Source organism: Marmota flaviventris, chromosome 15 (genome assembly GCF_047511675.1).
Source record: "Marmota flaviventris isolate mMarFla1 chromosome 15, mMarFla1.hap1, whole genome shotgun sequence".
Classification (NCBI taxonomy): Eukaryota; Metazoa; Chordata; class Mammalia; order Rodentia; family Sciuridae; genus Marmota; species Marmota flaviventris.
Window position 1 is genome coordinate 9166797 of NC_092512.1, and position 18078 is coordinate 9184874.

General features: G+C 51.9%; 1 protein-coding gene across 1 annotated transcript in view; it reads right to left on the reverse strand.

The window, feature by feature from the left end:
• Tg (thyroglobulin) overlaps positions 1-18078 on the reverse strand; it is a 213923-nt gene that overhangs the window by 128935 nt on the left and 66910 nt on the right. The window contains exons 26-33 of the mRNA XM_027950368.3: positions 16807-16998; positions 14991-15158; positions 7729-7794; positions 6862-6942; positions 4233-4370; positions 3355-3531; positions 1962-2073; positions 131-210 (exon numbers count right to left, since the gene is read on the reverse strand). Of these exons, the coding sequence (XP_027806169.2) occupies positions 131-210; positions 1962-2073; positions 3355-3531; positions 4233-4370; positions 6862-6942; positions 7729-7794; positions 14991-15158; positions 16807-16998 (1014 nt within the window). The remainder of the gene's footprint in view (positions 1-130; positions 211-1961; positions 2074-3354; positions 3532-4232; positions 4371-6861; positions 6943-7728; positions 7795-14990; positions 15159-16806; positions 16999-18078) is intronic.

Here is an 18078-nt window from a genome sequence, read left to right on the forward strand (position 1 = left end):
GAGCCCCACGCTCCTTCTTGTGAAGGAGCATCCTGAAGGAGTGTCCGAGGATCAGACAAGGTCACAGATGTGAATGTGGTTTCTAGACTGTGAAGTGCTGTGCACAGGGAGAGGGAGTTGTGATCATTACCTTTTAACTGGGAAACATTAAGAAATCCAAAGCCAGTGCAGCACGGGTCCACGTCACACCGGCGCTCGCATTCAAAGAACCTGGCATCAGCAGAGAAAGAAAGAAAGAAAGGCCTGAAGACCTCGGTGGGGCCCAGGGACCGGCTTTATTTGTGGCTACTCAAGTGCTTTGGCCAATGAGCATGAGTGCGTTCCTAGCTTTGAGATTCCTTCCGAAAACAAAATTCTGCTCTTTTCCCAAACTGTGGCCTAGTCACCCTTCATTGGTCCACTCGTTCACCAAGCACGGGTTCCGTGCCAGGCTACAACTCAAGCTGAACTGGGATCCTGAAAGTGCTCCACAATCCTTTTGGGTGAGGGGAAGTCTTAGCTTTGGGCTCAGGTGAAAGGACACAATGGCAGGGAAGGCTTCCCTAGAAACAGGGCTCCATGGGCTCAGAGCCAGGGAGCCCAGCCAGGGGCCTGGTGAGCTGAGTGTCCCCGTGGGCTCCCTCTACTGACTCCACGACATGGACTAACCATGCTCTAACAGTACGCCTCTGTCCTCTGGCTCAGCTCCCTGCAGGCTACCAGAACCTACCTGCTTATCCTCCAGGGTAGACCCCACTGTCCACTTCTAAGACCAGCCATGGAAGGAGGATTTTAATAGCTCCAATCAAGTTCTCTAGGGCTTGGCTCTAAGTTCCCTCGACCCTGACCGCATATCTGAGTTTGACGGCTCATTCCTGATCCCTGAGAATTTACCCAAACCCTCCATCCCCTTGGTGTGGGATCCCTGCTTTGTTCTTGTTGTTCACCTTCCCTGAACCTTCCAGAAACTAGTAGTGGAAGCTTGTGTGCACAGGGCACTTCCCCAGTGTTGGCTGTGTCTCTGCCCAGGAGTAGGCCAGCACCTCTGCTTTCCCTCTCCAGGTCCCCGCCCACCTGCCACTTCCTTTCCTTTCTCAGAAGCCCATGGCTAAGCTCCAGGCTGGCCCTTGGGCCTTCCCAGCCAAACACTCCTTGAGTCGGGATGCACAAGCTCTGCTCCAACAGCACCTATCCCAGCACCAGGCCTGGCTGGCCCCTGGTTCCACCCTCCCCTCACATGGGCGATGTCTGGCTGGATCTCAAGAAACATCAGCTGGTATCTTCTTTTACCTCATTTTCAAATGTAGATCTTAAATGCAGCAACATGGTATAGTTTAATAACCCAATGGCACTCTTAGATCAACAGTTCATGGATCAATGACTTTTAAAGTACAAAACAATCAGTGGTGGACTTCCTGGAAATTCCTTAGAACCCCAATTCTCCAGCCCTGTGCCAGGAACGTGATTTAGGAGGCCCCAGGGATGTGGCTCATGAGAAGCCCTCTGGTGCCTCAGGGATGGAATCCGTGAGCTGGGCCGAGAAGCCTCACCCTTTAGAACAACCAGGTAACAGCCGAGCAAATAAACACACAGATTTTGAAAATATTTTTTTAAAATATCCTTATGAACCTGTGGTCTATTAAAAGTTCTGACTGTTCTCCAGACTCTAAACAGTACCATGAGGCTTTGAGGATCAAGTTTATTACCATGTTTGGCAATTTTTATTAGTTGGTAAGATGCAGTTCAACGTGACTCTTTTCATCAACGGCCTGGGGTTCAGAGCTGAATCTGGTGTGTACTTTCAGCAATTTGCCTTAGCCCAGAATTTGGCTATGGCTCCCTCCTAACTGCCTTTTACCCCCCAGCCCCCGGGCCACGTAGCTCTGTGATGCCCTGCCTTCCCCTGTGCTATGGCAGCCTTCCTCAGGGAAGCCAGACGGAGAGTCTTCCCCAACACTCTGGGTGAGGCAGGGGCCACTCACCCGTCGGAAATGGGTTTTGCAGACATGGGCACTTTGTTTCTGATGGAAATGGCCATCAGCTTTTGGAATGGCAGGCGAGTGTAAAAGTTCTTCACTCTTTCTCCCAGGACAACTGCATGAGAAAGGAATGACAGCATTGAGAGAGAAATGTGTCACACCTGTGGAAATACGAGGTCAAGAGAAAAATCCAGACCCAGCTCCCCTTAAAGATGGCGGCACAGTAAACACATGAATTTACACTCAGCGCTCATCCCAAATCTCACTAAAAACAGTGAAGGAATTCTTGTAAAGGTAGCAACCCAGGAGGGTAAAGAGAAGAGGGGCGAGGGCACGGCGCAGTCACGCCCTCTGGGGGGCTGGAAGGCCCAGTTTGACCTTTTCTGGCTCCTCAGATCTAAGAAGGCAGACTCCACTTTCCTGTGGGAGGAACCGAGACAGGTCCATGTGCCTCTGGTCTCGCAGACGACCCTGGTGTTGGCAGCCAGGGGAGAAAGTGGCCTGAGACAGGGAGGAGCCGAAAATAAATCATAGAACTTGGTCTGCAGGCACCTCCTCTGTATGCCCCAACTGAGAAGTGCTCTGCCCACCATGAGAGAAGATGGAAGGTTCTTCCTTCAGAGCAAGAAGACAGGGTCTCCTGGGTGCCCAGGGAGTGGACACATGAACACCTCAGTAAAAAGAGGAGGTCCCTCCACGTGACCTCCATGTGACTACTACAACTTTCCAAGCAGCCACACCTATCCACGCCCCTGTAGGTACTCTCCTGGAGGAAGGACCTAAAGGTGCTGACAGGAGGCATGTCCCAATGGGTGGCCCAACCACACTGTCCTCAGAGAACCCACAGACAAGCTCCCTCAGAACTGTCAGACTTTCCAATTGTCTCATGGCCTCTTGTGAAAACCAGGGGCCACCTGACACCTGGGAAGGGCCTCCTACCAAGAAGACACAAGAGGAACTGAAGGGAACAGTATCGAGGGAAATAGAGGCTGTACAGGGTGAAAAAGAACAAATATGTCCTCCCTGATGTCCTTGGAGAGAATCACCAGCTGGCGCGTTAAGCTCTCTGTGGCCGAGTCCTGCCTTTCATAGCCACTATGACTGAGGTGGAGCTAAAACGTGGGAGCGGGAGGAGGAGAGCAGGAGAGGCTCCGTTCCCACGTGGGGCGCCAGCTAAGGAGCACACCACCTGTGGCCCTCTCTGAGAGTTGGGCTCCAGAGCAGGACTCCTCTCCAAGTCAATGCAATGCATTTCTGGATCACTCTACATCTCTACAGGGAGCATGAACGATTTAATTTTTTTTAGAAAATAATAAATTAACCTGGACATGTCTAAAACCACAGAGGCAGCAGCCCGTTAGAAATCCGTGTCATGCAAACCCCACCAAGTGCTCACCTTTCTTCCGGAATAGGGCACTTGGCTGGTGGGGCAGGGTTAGGCGGCAGCCCCTGGAGCTGGACTCTAGGACATCATCACATGCTTGGGTCTCTGGGTAGAGGGAGCAGGTGAAGTACAAGGGTGCCCTGTCTGTCACCTCCACCAGCTGACAGAAAGCAGGCTCCTGGAGACAGCCTGTTGGCAAGAGAGCGGGTTTCAGTCCTTGGGAGGTCCAAGGGGAGTTCCCCCTAAAGATCCTCTGGGAGGAAATGGCAGGTCGGGTCTCTTTTTAAGGCAGAATCCCAGGGCAGTCATGGATGTCCAGTCTGTAAGGCACAACACAAAAGCCCAAACACTGGGGTTCTGCTGGCTGGAGAGGGCCCACACGGCCCTGAGTGAAGACAGAGACAGGTGGAGTGGAGTGAGGTGGAGTGAGGGTTGGGCCCCACACTCAGCAATACCAGAGGTGAAAGACAGCAGTGAGGACCTGCAGACCAGAGGCCATGGGACTGTAAAATCAGCTTTGTAATGACCTCCCTGTCCCCACACCCATGTCCATCTGTGAGCTCATTCTCATCTGTGAGGGCAAAGAACTTTGCTGATTCCTTTTATTTATGTATATTTTTAATCTGAAAAGTCAAATGCCAGGCCTAGAACTGATGGATAGATAGACGGACAGATGGACAGATGGACACTAGGTCTGAAGCAGAACAGAGAAGGACCACACTGAGTTTCTGGGGGACAGGCCTTAGCTCCATTCTTTCTCCGAGGAGGACAGCGGCCCCTGGTCATCTTCTCTGAGCCTGACCTTTTCTGTGCCCAGCAGGGGTTGAAGTAGGCCTGCAGTGTGCCCCACAGGGTCTGGAAGGAGCAGGACTGGGATTGAGGATACTCACGAGAGAGGCACCAGAGTTCTGCCTGCGGGGCGGAAAACAGGCGTTTGAAAAGCCAGGACTGCTGGCTGGGCAGGGATCGGCTTGCGTTGATGGTGACCTGGGTAAGGTCCACAGGGGAGAAAAGCTCTGCTGTCAAATCTGAAAAAGAAGGAGAGTTGGCCTTTATGGGTCTGGGGAATAGGAAACCGACAACGAGTCTCTCTAGTCAAAGAGGGGCCCAGACTTTTCTGGGTTGGGGAGCTTGCAACAGGGTCTGCTCTTGTCATGTTCTCATGCTCGTCTCAAACATGCAGACCCACCGCAGCAACCTGCTGCAGAAAGAGGGGGATTCCTCCTGCACCTTGAATCACAGAACTCATTCCCACAGACACCAGAACATGAACGCAGGCAGCCTGCGCCCTGCCTCGGTGGGATTTCTCCTGCAGGTGTTTGTCTCCCTTCACTCAGGAACGGGAGCACTGCGAAAGGGAAACCAAGCTGAGCTCTGTCTAATGGCCCTAAGCCCCTCAAGGTGAGGACCACGCGGAGCTCCCCTCCTGGGGGAGAGGGAGGATGGGCCCTTCCTGCGGGAATCACATGAGAGTGCCGTGATGTGGCCTTGGCAGTGTTTGAGGATGGATTTTAAAAAGCCCTCAAGTGCTACCACTGCATACACATGTACCTTGACCTGAGCTGCAGGGCCACCTGTAAGGGGCACTGTGAAGCCCTGGTTGCTCATTGGTGAGATGGGAACACCAGCCAGCAGAGTTAGGGTAATGTTTGTGGGATGATGTATCTAAAGCCCCAGATGCAGAGCCTGGTACCCTGGAGGCTGGGCAGGAAGGCGATCTCACTCTCCTGCAGCCTTTCCTGCTCAGCCTCTTTCAGCAGGAAAGCCACAGCCAGCAACAGGTGACCTGGAACAACACAGTGCTCTGGGAAGGCTGATTTGCCAACTTACTAGCAAAGATAAGGCAAAGAGGGCCCTAGCCAAGAGGACAGGCAGGGGAAAGTCCCCTGAGCAGGTACCCACCCCCCTATCACCCTGCTGGCAAAACTGAAGCTTCCAATGGAAAACCTCTGAAGGGGCAGAAGGACACCGAGGGGGCTTGGGACAGGAACGCCATCTGTGCCCCTCCTTCCTATCCCACCCTGGGATCTGCTGTCTGATAGGAAATACAGGAAGAGAGAAGAAGGGGATAGCATTGGCTGAAAGCTGTGAGCCAGGCTCTGTGCCAGCATCATAACCCCAACACACCATCATAGCCCACGAGAAGCACCAATTCATGAGCAGGTGCTCCGCGTCATGGTGGTTTACAGAATTACCTCATCTCACTCCCAAATCGCCCTGTGCTGTGGTCATGATTCTCATTTACAGATGCAGAAACTGAGGCTCAGAGAAGGTGACCGACCCACTTAGAGTTCCACAGGCAGAGACAGAGTAGGATTTGAACATGGTCCCCTGACCAAGAACCCACTCTGAGCTGGGAGCCAATCCTCACAGCTCCCAGCAGCTCCAGTGCTGAATAACCCAAGAGGGCTCACCCATTCCTGTGGGAGGAGCCTGATTTCAGGGCCTTAGGTGTATCATGCCATCTGAGCTGCACGGAATCTCGGGACAGGGAAGGAACGGCCATTTCTCAGGTGTGAGCTAAGCACCAGGTGATGTGGAGACGAGGTGGGCTACGTCCTTTCATTCTCGCATCATCTCACTCAGCACCCCAGCCATGCAGCCACGCCATGGCCCCAGAGCTAGTCTCCGCTCTGTGCAGCTCCCTGTGCTGGAGGACTGATCTGCCTCACTTTGTTATGGAGCACATGTCCCCCAGTGTCCAAGTGTCTAGGACTTAATTCCCAGGACAAGAATGTGGGGAGATGAGGCAGGATGAGGGGTGATCAGCCATGAGGGCTGTGCCCCACAAATGGCTTATAAAATCAGGTTCTGCGCCATCTTACTCTGTCATGCTCCTCTGATGCCTTCTGCCATGTAAGTACATAGCAGGAAGGCCCTCACTAGATGTGACCCCTTGGTCTTGGACTTCCAGCCTCCAGAACCATAAGCCAAATGAACATCTGTTCATTATAAAGTACCTCAGTCGGTGGGATTTTGTTATAGCAGCACAAAATGGACTAAGACTCTCTCCTTCTCCTTCCTCCCCTCACTCCCAAGTTTCAGCTCCACCTCTGTAATAGCAACTGTGGGTCCTGGAGGCAGAGAAGTCTCAGACACTGCACTGTGTTGACCCTATTAATGTTTCCACTGCATGTCAGGACTGTTTCAAAAGAGTCTCCTGGCCATCTCACTCATCAAACAGTCCGGGAATATCTATGTTCTGTTTTCACTCCTCAGGGTTGACCTAGTGAAGCCACTGACCACAGAGGCTGAGCCTTGCTCTGTAATGCAGGTAGATTTGTTTCTGGGTTACTTATTATTGTTGTTTTTGTTTCTAGAAACAGTAGTAAATTTGCAATGATTCTGCCCTGTTGTCTGTGCCATGTGCCCATCTGAGCCCCCATATTTGTGTAGTGTATAATTGGGTCACAAGCTTAGAGCGGAATAGTGACAGCAACAGGTATGCTCATGGATGAGGCCCCGGTGCTGCCACCTTATCCTTATAGCCACGCACTCTAGTGTGTCCGGGGTCGATACCTGTCACCAGTGGAAATCCTGGCCCTGGTTCCACATCTCTCCTACATCCCACGGACTCCGGCCGAGACCCCATGTTGGAATCTAGAAGGAATAAGAGTGCTTGTAATGAGGAAGGGAAGGAGGGACATTCCTTTGGTTTAATAAACAGTGGTGGCAGGAGTATAGGAAACGCTCATGGGGCCCAGCTAGGTGCTGCAGATGAGACCTGGAACAGATGTGCAGCCCAGGCCCACACTCCCTGGCCTTGACCCAGATTCAGCCAAGCTCTCAACAGCAAACCACCAACGTCCACCGTGCTGCACAAGGAGCAGAATGCTCATGAACACTGGTGTTGCAACACCCTGAGAAGGTAAGGAATGGGATCCCCATGTTCCTCCTGAGAAACCTGGGACTCGAGGGTGAAATAGTGTATCCCAGACCACTTAGGGTCCTGGAGGCAGAGAATGTGGTCAGCAGACACATTGGAATTTGAAAACATTTAACAAAGTTCCATGGCACCGCTCTCCTGGGGTCCTGGTCCCCTGCCCTGAGCCTTGTGGAGAGGGATACAGAGGCAAGTCCCCTTGAGGAGTGCCTCCTGAGGTTGGTGGCAGCCTCCACACTCCATTCTGATACAGGACAGCCTGTCAGTGAACTCCATCTCCCAGGGACTGAGAGTTCCCCTGCCATACTTCCTTGGGTTTCCACGCTGTTCACTTTCCATTTAGACTTGGATCTCACCTAATGAGGAGCTGGGCCTCCTGTCCCACAGACAACACTCCTTAGAAAACACTCCTACCTGTCTCTACAGGGAGCAGAGCGCCCTGTGAACGAGGGGTGGGGCTAACGACAGGGAACAAGTGTCCCACTCACCACCACTCAGCTTACCTTTCCAGAGGTAAACCTGCTGGAATATGGTGATGGTGTCTTGAGCTCCTTCCAGGGGCACCAGACCTGCAAGGAAGAGTGCCATTTTTATGTGCCTGTGCGTTCCTGATCTCACTAGACGCCCGCGATCACCACAAGTGTCCCACCTTCCCCTCAGAGTTCCCCTGGACCTGAGAACCCAGCTTCCCCCACAGTGTGGCCCCAAAGCCTCCTGGAGCTCTATTCCTGCTCCTGAGTACAGAACCAGAGCTGCTCAGACCTCAAGTGTCCTGCTCAGGGCACCAAAGGGACTCTTGGTGAGGAGTCCTGAACCTGTGGCTTAGGGCACTGGGATCGGCCTATAGAAAACAAATCCCCAGGAGACACGAGAGTGGGTTTTCCACATTGCTTAGCTCCTCCTTACCAAGGAGTGGGCTGGCACCTACCAATCCCCTCTACCTCATTCCAATGAGGACAGAATGATGTAGAGCTGTTCTCTTCTGGGTCCTCACTGACATGCAACCAAATGTTGGCAGCTACTATCATTTAATTCATTACTAATCAAATTTTCTTTTCTGGCAAACACTGCTCCCTTCGATGCCACCCTGAACAAGACTGGGTTTTTACACCATTTCTTGAGTCCTGTGTTCCTTTTTTGCCTCCTGCAGTCCTCAGGCCTTGCCAAGACAGGGAAGGCTGAGGAAAGGGCTCAGAGCCAGAAACCTCGAGGGAGGAGAAGGCTGACTGATGGGACATCAAGAGATGAACAACTGTGTCTAATTATTACTAGGAGCCTGTTCTAGATGAGCAGTTTTGGCCATTTACCCAGCACTGTAATGAGCACCTTCCACACATCACCCAATTTAAACTTCATGGCCAGGTTGTAGGAAAGTTCTCCAGGCTCCAGGTGAAGAGACCAAAATCAAGGGAGGTGAATGCCAGAGGTCAAATCCCAGGTGTCAGGCTTCACAGCCCATGTTCTTAACCAACGCACCGAGGACCGCAAATCCCACAATCCTGTCCATCCCAAAGGTATATAATCTAAAGGTTCTTGTGTTGAAAGAGACATGCCCTCAACTACTTGGAAAACTCAGCTGTCACAGTGATGCGCTTCGCCAGAATGATCACATCCATGCAGGGGGGTAGGGGGGGCAGACCCTGAGCTGTGCTCCCATTAGATCATACTGCAGAAAGCGAAGCAAATAATGCCCCCAGGACTTGTTGGCCTGGACCTGAGGGTAACACATTTCTTACAGGACGCGCTCAGGATTCTCTCACCCTCTTGAATCAGAGCCCATGTGAGCCTGCTATCTGGGCCCCAGCCTTGGCTCTCTGAAACTGGGAGGCTTGTTCTGCACACTGTGGAGGAGAGCACCCCATGCTCCCTGCAGCGGCCCTGGCAGAGTGGCAGCAGCTACTTGGCTGATGCTGTTGTCCCGCCCTCCTTGTGACGCCATCAAGTGCTCATGATACAGGTCAGGCTGTGGAGCTTTGGTCCTTGTCACAACAGAAATCAGAGAGTTTGTTTTCTTAGATCTTTTAATACCTAAATCTATTTGATATAGTGATTCTTTCAAGATAGATACCTATTTTGGTGATGTAGATGTAAACTGAGTTTTCAAAATACTCAGACTGTGTGTTAAGAGTCTTAACCTATAAGAGTGGATTAAAGAACTTCTTATCCCTAAGCTGCTTTGGTGCTCTTAAATCCCAGACTGAAACCAAGGACCACTTCAGGAACGAGTTCACCATGGGATCCTGTGGGGCACTTAGATGGTGGGCCCTCAGGCTGGCCCCTTGAAAAGAGCAATAATCCTCCCAGGATTCCCAGAGGAGGGTCCTGGCCTCTCCACAGCCTGTTGACCCCCTGAGCTGTGGCACCTTTTACTCCGTCTGGACCGTCTTATTGTCGTCAGGTGTGTGGCCTGCTTTACATAAAGTGCAAAATTACAGATGCCCTCAACACCCAGCCAAGAATGGGTGGCCACACAGGTGCACACAGCTGTCATGCTTGGGCCCAGAATGCAGTGCACTATATAGGTTCCAGACCCACTTATGTCCTTTGTCCACCCCAAGGCTTCGTCAGGCCCAGGAAATAAGGCATCTTCACCCCAGGGTGAAGACAGGTACTCACCACAACACAATTCAAGGGAGGTGAATCCAGGGGAGCACAGTTAATTTGCACATGGACCTGAGCATCCAGCAGGTCCCCTAACCAGCAGCTACGGAGGCTTTGTGCCCTAGGAAGCTTCTTTGTAATGAGCACAGGAAAGCAGCAGCCCCTAGTGACGTTCAGTATTAAAGTGACTGCCAGGTCTCCACAGGGGACTGGAAACCTAAAACTGGACACATATTTGGAAAGGCCCCCTTCTCCTGGGAGCACAGAGGTCAATGCTGAGAAAAGCTTTAGACCTCTGGGTCTTGGAGAGCAGAGGACACAGCCTTAGCAAGCCGGCCTTCACCTCATTTGTGGGTGAATCTCTCGAGACTCAAGGCCCTTCCCTCTGCCTTTTGACTCCTCTCAAGAGTGCTCTTTGTTGAGGAGTACATCTGGGTGCTGGAGCTCAACACAGCCTCTTTGAGAATCACACCTCCCTGTCCATCAGGTAGATATAAAACAGATACGTTAACAAGCTTGCTTTTCTCTTGTTGACCTGTCTCGTTACAGAAGTCTCTTCTGATGAAGTAGAGATCATTTCTCCTTCTACATATTCTGAGCAGCTCGTGCCCAGCTCTGTCCTCATGGATGGTCTGCCCCATCACACCCAATGCTTGCTCTCAGGGCTCCCCATCTGTGCATGTAATTTTTCTCTCCACCTGTAGCCTTTATCCCTTTCTTGAATTATCTCGGTCTCCACCATTATCTGAGAACTGGTTCTGCATCTCCTGCTTCTGGAGGCTTCCCTGAACCCTCTGGCGGGAGGGTGGCGTGCCTGCACCGAGAATGCCCATCTTCTGTTTACAGCTGATGGCCAATGCCTGCCCTGATATCCTCTGAGTCTCCTGAATAATATGAGCTGCTAGAGCTCTTTAGGGGAGCTTGGCTCTCATTCTTCTGCACTTCAAGACGTGGTCAGTGATCCAGCCCAGGCCATCTAAGGCTTTTTTCTTAGAAATGAGAAGGTCAATCAAAACAGCAACAAATGGTCAAAGACGTCATGGGAAGCATGGGAGAGGCAGACCCTGGGTGGATCCCCCTCTTCAAATACACATCCATTTAGGAACAAGATGAACAGAAATCTCATCTCGGCCCCATCCGTCCCTGATGGCAGGAAGGAGAAAACCCACAGGGTGTCCACATTGAGTCCAATCGTCTCCAGGTGTTTCGTGGGATTGTCTGTGGGTGTATCTGTCTGCTGTGGGCTGGCATTACAAAGCAGCCCTGAACTTCAGTGGGGCAGGGAAACTGGACGGGGCTTGGATGGTGGGAAGCTGCTAACAGAGCCTTCTTTTTTCCTGCAATCCTTTGAGGTCCACTAAGGTGGCTTGACGACGCTGGGAGCTCCTTGACAATAGAAACCACCCCAGCCACCTGGTACCTGGCTGGTGTCTCATGTCACCTGGCAGGGATTCCCTGCATGAGCAATGGAGGAGAGACCACAGCTGTGGCCACCTGCAAGGACTGTCACCAATTTGCTTCCTCCATGACCAACCACACCTTTTCCTCTTGTCTTGGCCACTCACCCACTCTGAAGGTTTGAGCCCAGCCACCGCACCAAGACAAAGAGTTTCCTAAAGCAAGTGTGCACCACCCCGACTACATCCTGGGTCACATCTGCCTCCCAGGTCAGCAAAAGACCAGCTTGGCTGGTGGATGTGAAAGTCTTTGCATCATGTTCTGTGAATACTGATGCATAGAACTTTGTATCTTCTGGGTGGTAGTTTCCTACCCCTGGCAGCCAATTCGATATGCTTCAGAAGTGAATGCTACTTCTCCATCAGCCAGGCCATCTGCTGAACCAGACTCTGACCCCAGGCACAAGCAAGATGTCCTGCAGAGCATCTCTGGGATGGGCAATGGACAGTGGGGGAGACCAGGCACCAGGGACTCAGGAAATGGTGTCTTTTATGCCAGCCCCTGCAGAGCATGCATGCCTCATTCAGTGATCCGGAAGGGCCCCTATTTCACAGATCCAGACCTAAGACTCAGGGTATGTCAGTGCCTTGATAAGCTCACAGAGCTGTGGCGGAAGAGCAGGATTCGGGCTCCAGGAATTTTAAACCCAAACCATGCTTGGAATCCCTTTCCTACCTTGCTCTGTGGGCTTTGGGTGTACCCCCTCCTCCCCGGCCCCAAGGCAGCATTGGCAAGGCCAGGGAAGGCCACACACTGAGCAAGCATTCGCCATGCAATTCAAATCCTGGGGTCTGCAGGGTTGACACTGCCCATCGTGCTCAATGGAAAGAAAGAGACTGGCCTTAACCAACTCTGAAAGGACAGTTTGTCATTTTTGTTTGTTTGTTGTTTCATTTGGCTTTTCATTCCTCGTGGTCGTTCAATCCATCCTATGCCCTGTCCTTCAGTTGTTTGTATCTCTGGAATCCTCATTTCTCTTTCCCTTCATCAGTATCTGCTCTTAGCCTTTAACACTTTAGTAAAAATTTAAATCCTGTGTTCCTTGTCCCAGCAGTTAATTTTACTTAAATACTGACCTTTTATTGTGGAAAAGGGGTTTTGCCCTCTTGTTCTCATTTGGAGGTAGCCTTCTGATCAGTCTGGGTATAAAGGCGACCTCTGGTTTGAAATACCCCAAATATACCTCAGGCTAGCTGAAATCCCCATAATAGAACAGTTTTCTTAAGCCTTGCTCTCATCCCAGAAAACACACACACATAAAGGTCACTAAAAAGATCCAAAGTCTTCAAGAAAAGTCATTTAGTAATTGGTATTTTGCAGAGAGGCCAGGCAAGGGCAAATTCTTCATTCTTGGGTACATACCAAGCACATGCTCTGGGACAAGCAATTTGCTATGAATTTATTGCCATGAATATATCATATGTCTTTCTTGAAATGTCTGTTTTCACCCTGGGCTACCTCCTAAAGTAATGAATACCACATGTTTAGTGACCATCATATAAATAAGCTTTTTGATTTTATTTACCCCAAAAGAAACTATTCAAATCTCATGGAATTTCAACAAATTCCGCAATATTTTTTCCAGGCTTTGATCACTGTGCACCCAGAAGATACTATGTACATCTTCCATGCTGGGTTTTATGCTCTGTGGTGTGATTCCAGAAATTAATCTCACACAGTCCAGATCTCAAAATATTACGAAGAGCAAGTGAGATTTTTTTTTTTAAATAGCAACAGTGTCACCTGTGCTGACACTGTATATCAGGCAGCACACAGTGCTCTGCCTGTGCTGCCTGTGGGTGCCACTGGAGGGTGGCTCTGCCCCTCAGCTCTGAGCCAGGAGGCCTGGTTCCCATTCCTCCACTTCCCAGCTCTGAAGCCCTCAGAAGTTGCCTCCCTCCTGTGAACTGCAGGGTCTCACACTGTGAGATGGGGACAAAGGTAGAAAGGGAGCTCCCTCAGAACATCATGTGAGCACACACATGGCCTTGGGGGGAGCGGGGCCACAGTAAGCACCGGGCCAGGCGCTACTAGGAAGAGCTGCTGTCCTCCTCCCTCTCCACCTTCACCTCCACCTCGCTACAACACTGACGCAGCCATGGTCAGCACTCCATTCCAAGGACAAGAAATTGGGCCAGAGGAGATGCACTGATTTCCTCAGATCACACAGTGGACTTCAAAGTTAGGACTCCTCACTGCAGGAAAGGGCTGACAGACAGACAGAGGCACAGCAGAGGGCGTGGCCTGATTGGAGGGAGGGGCCACAGGAGGTGCAGGAGCAGAGGAAGCAGTGTGCTCTTCAGTAATCAAGAGGGCACTTGGAGGAGGTGACAGGAGCCCTCCACCACTAGAATACGGAGAACCTGGGGACCACATCCTGCAGTGACAAGAGCCCCAGGAGCACCTGCGGGATGCCTCCTTTGGCCCTCTAGCCCCAGGGCACCCATCTCACAGCACAGGGCTGGGGAGGGAGCATGCATTGCCTCTGGGTTCGGTGCTGGTGGGTAGACAGAGCAGGAAGGAAGGGAGAGGGAGCAGGATGGGGTTCCCCTGGGAGCTGGAGGAGGGGAGCCAGCAGCCAGGCCCCTGCTCTCCTCACCACTCAGACTCTTGGAGTTGGAAGGAAAGTTCTAGGTATTGGTGTGGCCCAGACATTGCACGCAGAGGCATTATCTGGACTGCTTATTGAAACACAGATTCCTAGGTCCCCTGGAGAGCTGTATGACAAACCTAGTTGCTGACCATGCCATTCCTGGCCCCATGAGTAGCCCTGGTCTGAGGACAGAGTAGGAAGCCCCTTTGTCCAGATGGGGATCTACGGGGAGATGCAGCTCAGGGTTGGGAGAGGCAGGAGACCTGACAGGCCAAGGGCCCCAGGTGCTCACCACAAGGATCTGTGAAATGAGGGGTCAGACTGGTCATTGCAGGGTGCCTCCTAGCTCTACACTCAAAAGCCTGGAAGAAAGAAAGTTCCCAAGAGCTTCCGAAGGAGAGATAGGGAAGGAGAACCTGGATGGCGACTCCTGCACCCTGAGCCCTGCTGTGTTTAGGCAGAACGGTCACTGGTGCCACCTGGAGTCTCTTCACCCACAGCAGGGAGTCTGGGGTGAGTTACAATGGTCTGCAAGTTCACCTCAATCATGTCCACACACTTTGCATGTGACTTTGCAATTGTTCCTACTAAAAGGCACAGAGCACATGTCCTGCCTCCTGGCTTCTGGTTTGGCCACATGACTTGGTTTATGCAGGGAGATGAGGCAGAAAAGACAGGCTGACTAGGACAGAGTAGAAAAGAGTAGGAAGCCATGAGTTTACGAGGCTCTGCTTCCTTGTTCTTTTCTGCTTCTGCCACCTACAGGAAGAGAAGAACCTCATCCCAGTGAGGATGAGACCCACCTGCCAAAGGCCCAGGCCTTCTAGCTGGGCCCAGACGAGCTCAGCAATGCCATCCAACCTGGACTCTGAGGGAGCCCGCAGAGACCAGCAGAGCTGCCCATCCGGCTGCCCAGCCTCTAGCAGCTCAGCTGCTGCCTGGCTGGAATGTGCTGAGCTGATGTGGGCATTTCCTAGCAGCATTATTGGTACCATTCTCCTTTCAGAAGGGGCAATTCTTCCAGAGCACGAAAGAATGCAGAAGAAATCTACAGAGCTCTCACAGGGTGCAAGAGGCATTTTGAAGGAATATGGACAAAAGGCAGGGACTTACTCTTCATGAGCTCCTGGCCTCCAAGATGAAATGTCACCTGGTGGCTCTCCTGGTCATATGTCACACCAGGACACGTAGCATTGGCCTGAACTTCAGACGAGGCCGTCCAGTCATCGACATTGCAAAGCAGGACATCTGGGGAGCTCAGCAATCCACAGAAGATGGGCCCTGCAGAGGCAGAGAGGGAGAAGAGACAGGGGGATGGAAGGGAGAGCCAGCAGGCCCTTCAGAAAGTCATGAGCGAAGCTGCCAGAAAGTTAAATGACTATTCAGGCTGTGGCAGAGGATGCAGTGGGAGTCTGTTCCTGGTCATCAGCAGACCCAGCCAAAGCTTTGTAGTTAAAACTCCAAATCTGCCCACTGGACGAGCTGGAGGAGGATATCTGCTTGACACTTTATGCGGCCCTCGGAGAGGGCTGGACATACCATGGCTGGTGGTTGTTCAGCTTAGCATAGCTACAGGGCACAGGCTGAGCCCAGAGAGCAACAAGCAAGTTGCCAGCCAGAATTGTGGTGGAAAAAGGATTTGCTGCTCCGTGGAACAAAATAATTTTTCCATATATGATCCTAAGGAAAAGCAAATCAGCCTTTCCAACTTGAAGGATCATATGGTCCAGAAAGCAATTGAGCATCTGGGGAAATTGCAGTGTCTACCAAAGACATGTTTAGTTCAAGGAGGCAGCCTGGGCTGGAATTACAGGGTTGCTAAATATGGGAACATATGAAGCCATACACAGGAGAGGGGAGTGTGTGTGTGTGTGTATGTGTGTGTGTGTGTGTGTGTGTGTTTTCCCTACATAAACACTAACAGGAATCCACATCACATAATCATGGAGTACTAAACCTAGAAGGGATTTTAGGGATCTCTTTACTCTAACCCTGATGCCTGTTCCCCCCACCTGACTCCAACATTTTCCAATAACCCCCTCCTGAGCTCTCTCTCAGCTGATTTGAGGCTATCAGCCCCCTCTGTGGCCCGCCCTCTCCCACCAGGTTCTCCACCATGGAGCTCCTGGGCTTCTCCCCTGTCTGGCTGCTCCTTTGTTCTCTATGCAGTTTTTCTACCCTTTTTGTGGGTGTTTATTGGGATCAGCTTCATTTCCCCTTCAACTTCTCTCTTCCTAGGAAAACCCATCCACACCCACACCTTCTCATACCATCACGGTGCTGCGACCCACCCGCTAACACCTCCCACCCACACTTCCTTCAGAGCTCTGGAGCTTTGTACCCAAAAGCTTAGGTCATGTTTTGTGGTATCTCAAAGGTGTTTCAAATTTAGTGTACCCCAAAGGAACTTATGACCACCCTGAATCTCCCTCTTCCATCATTAAACATAGCACCTGGTGTCCACGATTTGCCCCATGAGCAGACTCTAGAGGCAAGGAATAAGTGAGATACTTGAGAATAGTCTTCACACACCTTTTCCCCAATCCCCATGTCTGTCATCCTGTTGGACTGGCTTCCTCAGGATGCCGTGCACCTGCCTCCTTTCCCCACCTCCACCCCACTGCCCTAGCCCAAGCACTGCCTTCCTGGATGTGAGGTGTTCCCCGAACCCCTCAGAGCTCACATCTTGGTTTGTAACGCTGAAGGCTGCAGAAGAGAATAAACAGTCTCAGTGTGAAGAGGCTGGCACAGTGTGCTCCACGAGGAAGGGGTCAGTGCCTGGCCATGACACCATGTGCTGCCACTATTCAGGTGTGGTAGCCTGATGTTTGCACCTCCCCAAGCCAGGCCCCAACTTTCATGTCCTGGCTTGTGCATCCCTCCCTGTTTTCTGTCCCTGGCTAGGCCCCAGCACTCCCAGCAGCCTCACCTCCTTTGACCTGTGAAAGGACAAAGCCATCGCAGCAGGAATCTTGGTCACAGGCAAGAAGACAGAAGAGGTGCACGTCCGTGAGGTTGGCTCCCGAGGCCGAGAACACCACAGGGCTGTACAATCCAGAGAGCGTGTTCTGGAAGCCGGTGGGTTCAAAGCTTTTCTGGGCCACTGTGGAGGACTCTTGGCCTGGGCAAGGGCAGAACAGAGATAAAAGACCTCCGAACCTGCAGAGTGGAGCAGAGCACTGATCTCAGAGGCCAGCTGGTGAGCCGGCTCTGGGCATGCAGGGGACAGCGTGTGGGCCAGGCGAGAGGCTGTCTGTGCCATGAAACTTCTGGAGTTGACTGTGAATGAAGAGGGTAGAGCCAGGTGAGGCTGCGGCCCACAGCCAGCAGACCTGGTGAACGCCCCGCAGCCTGGGAGGATCTGAAGGGAACATTGCTTTTATTATTCCCAGGAATATCTGTGAACAGGCACTGTGGCTCTGTATGCTGCTCCCCCATGCCACTGCCTGGTGTCGTCAAGCATCAGCAGAGAAGCGTGGCCCACACGCAGCTGCACACACACAGGATGGGGCACAGTGCCATCGCCTTGCCTCATAGTGGCCCCAGGACTCTGCCTTCAAGGAACAAATGCAACCTCTTCCCTTTGCTCTGTGACCAGCCCTTGCCTCCCCAACTCAGCATCCTTGCCCCTCCCTGACCCCTGCCCTTCTGCTGCTTCACCTTCTCACATTGTCCGCAGCATCTTAGGAATTCAACACATCTCTGTTAAAACTATGCTGGCATTTCAAGTAAAATGTCAATTATGTTTTTAAACCGGTCCTCTGGTGAAGAGTGGCATGGTTTGGGTTTTGCCTGCTGCTAACCAGCTCTCCCATGAGCCCTGTCAATTTTAGGGTTTAGAGCACCATTTTGCCAGTGTGAAGTTTTTCAGGTATAGCAGTGCAGTCAAAATGCCTGTCCTGTTCTTATCCCATTTTACATTTACATGTAAGACAGCCTTTACATGTGAGCTGTTTTGCCAAGTGACAACTCAAATGTCTATTTCAAATGTCTATTTCAAATGCCAAGGCCTTCCGCTGGTGTGTGGCAAAAGGGACACCAGAAGGAAGGTTCCTCCCCTCCCTGACTTCCGGTCAGTCAGCCCAGGGGCATAGGCTCATGCTGCTGGTGCCTGGAGACGGCTGGGAGCCCACGGTGTAATCCCACTGCCCTGAGGGCAGACGCCAGCAGCACCCAGCCAAGCAAGCTCGTCATTCCTGGG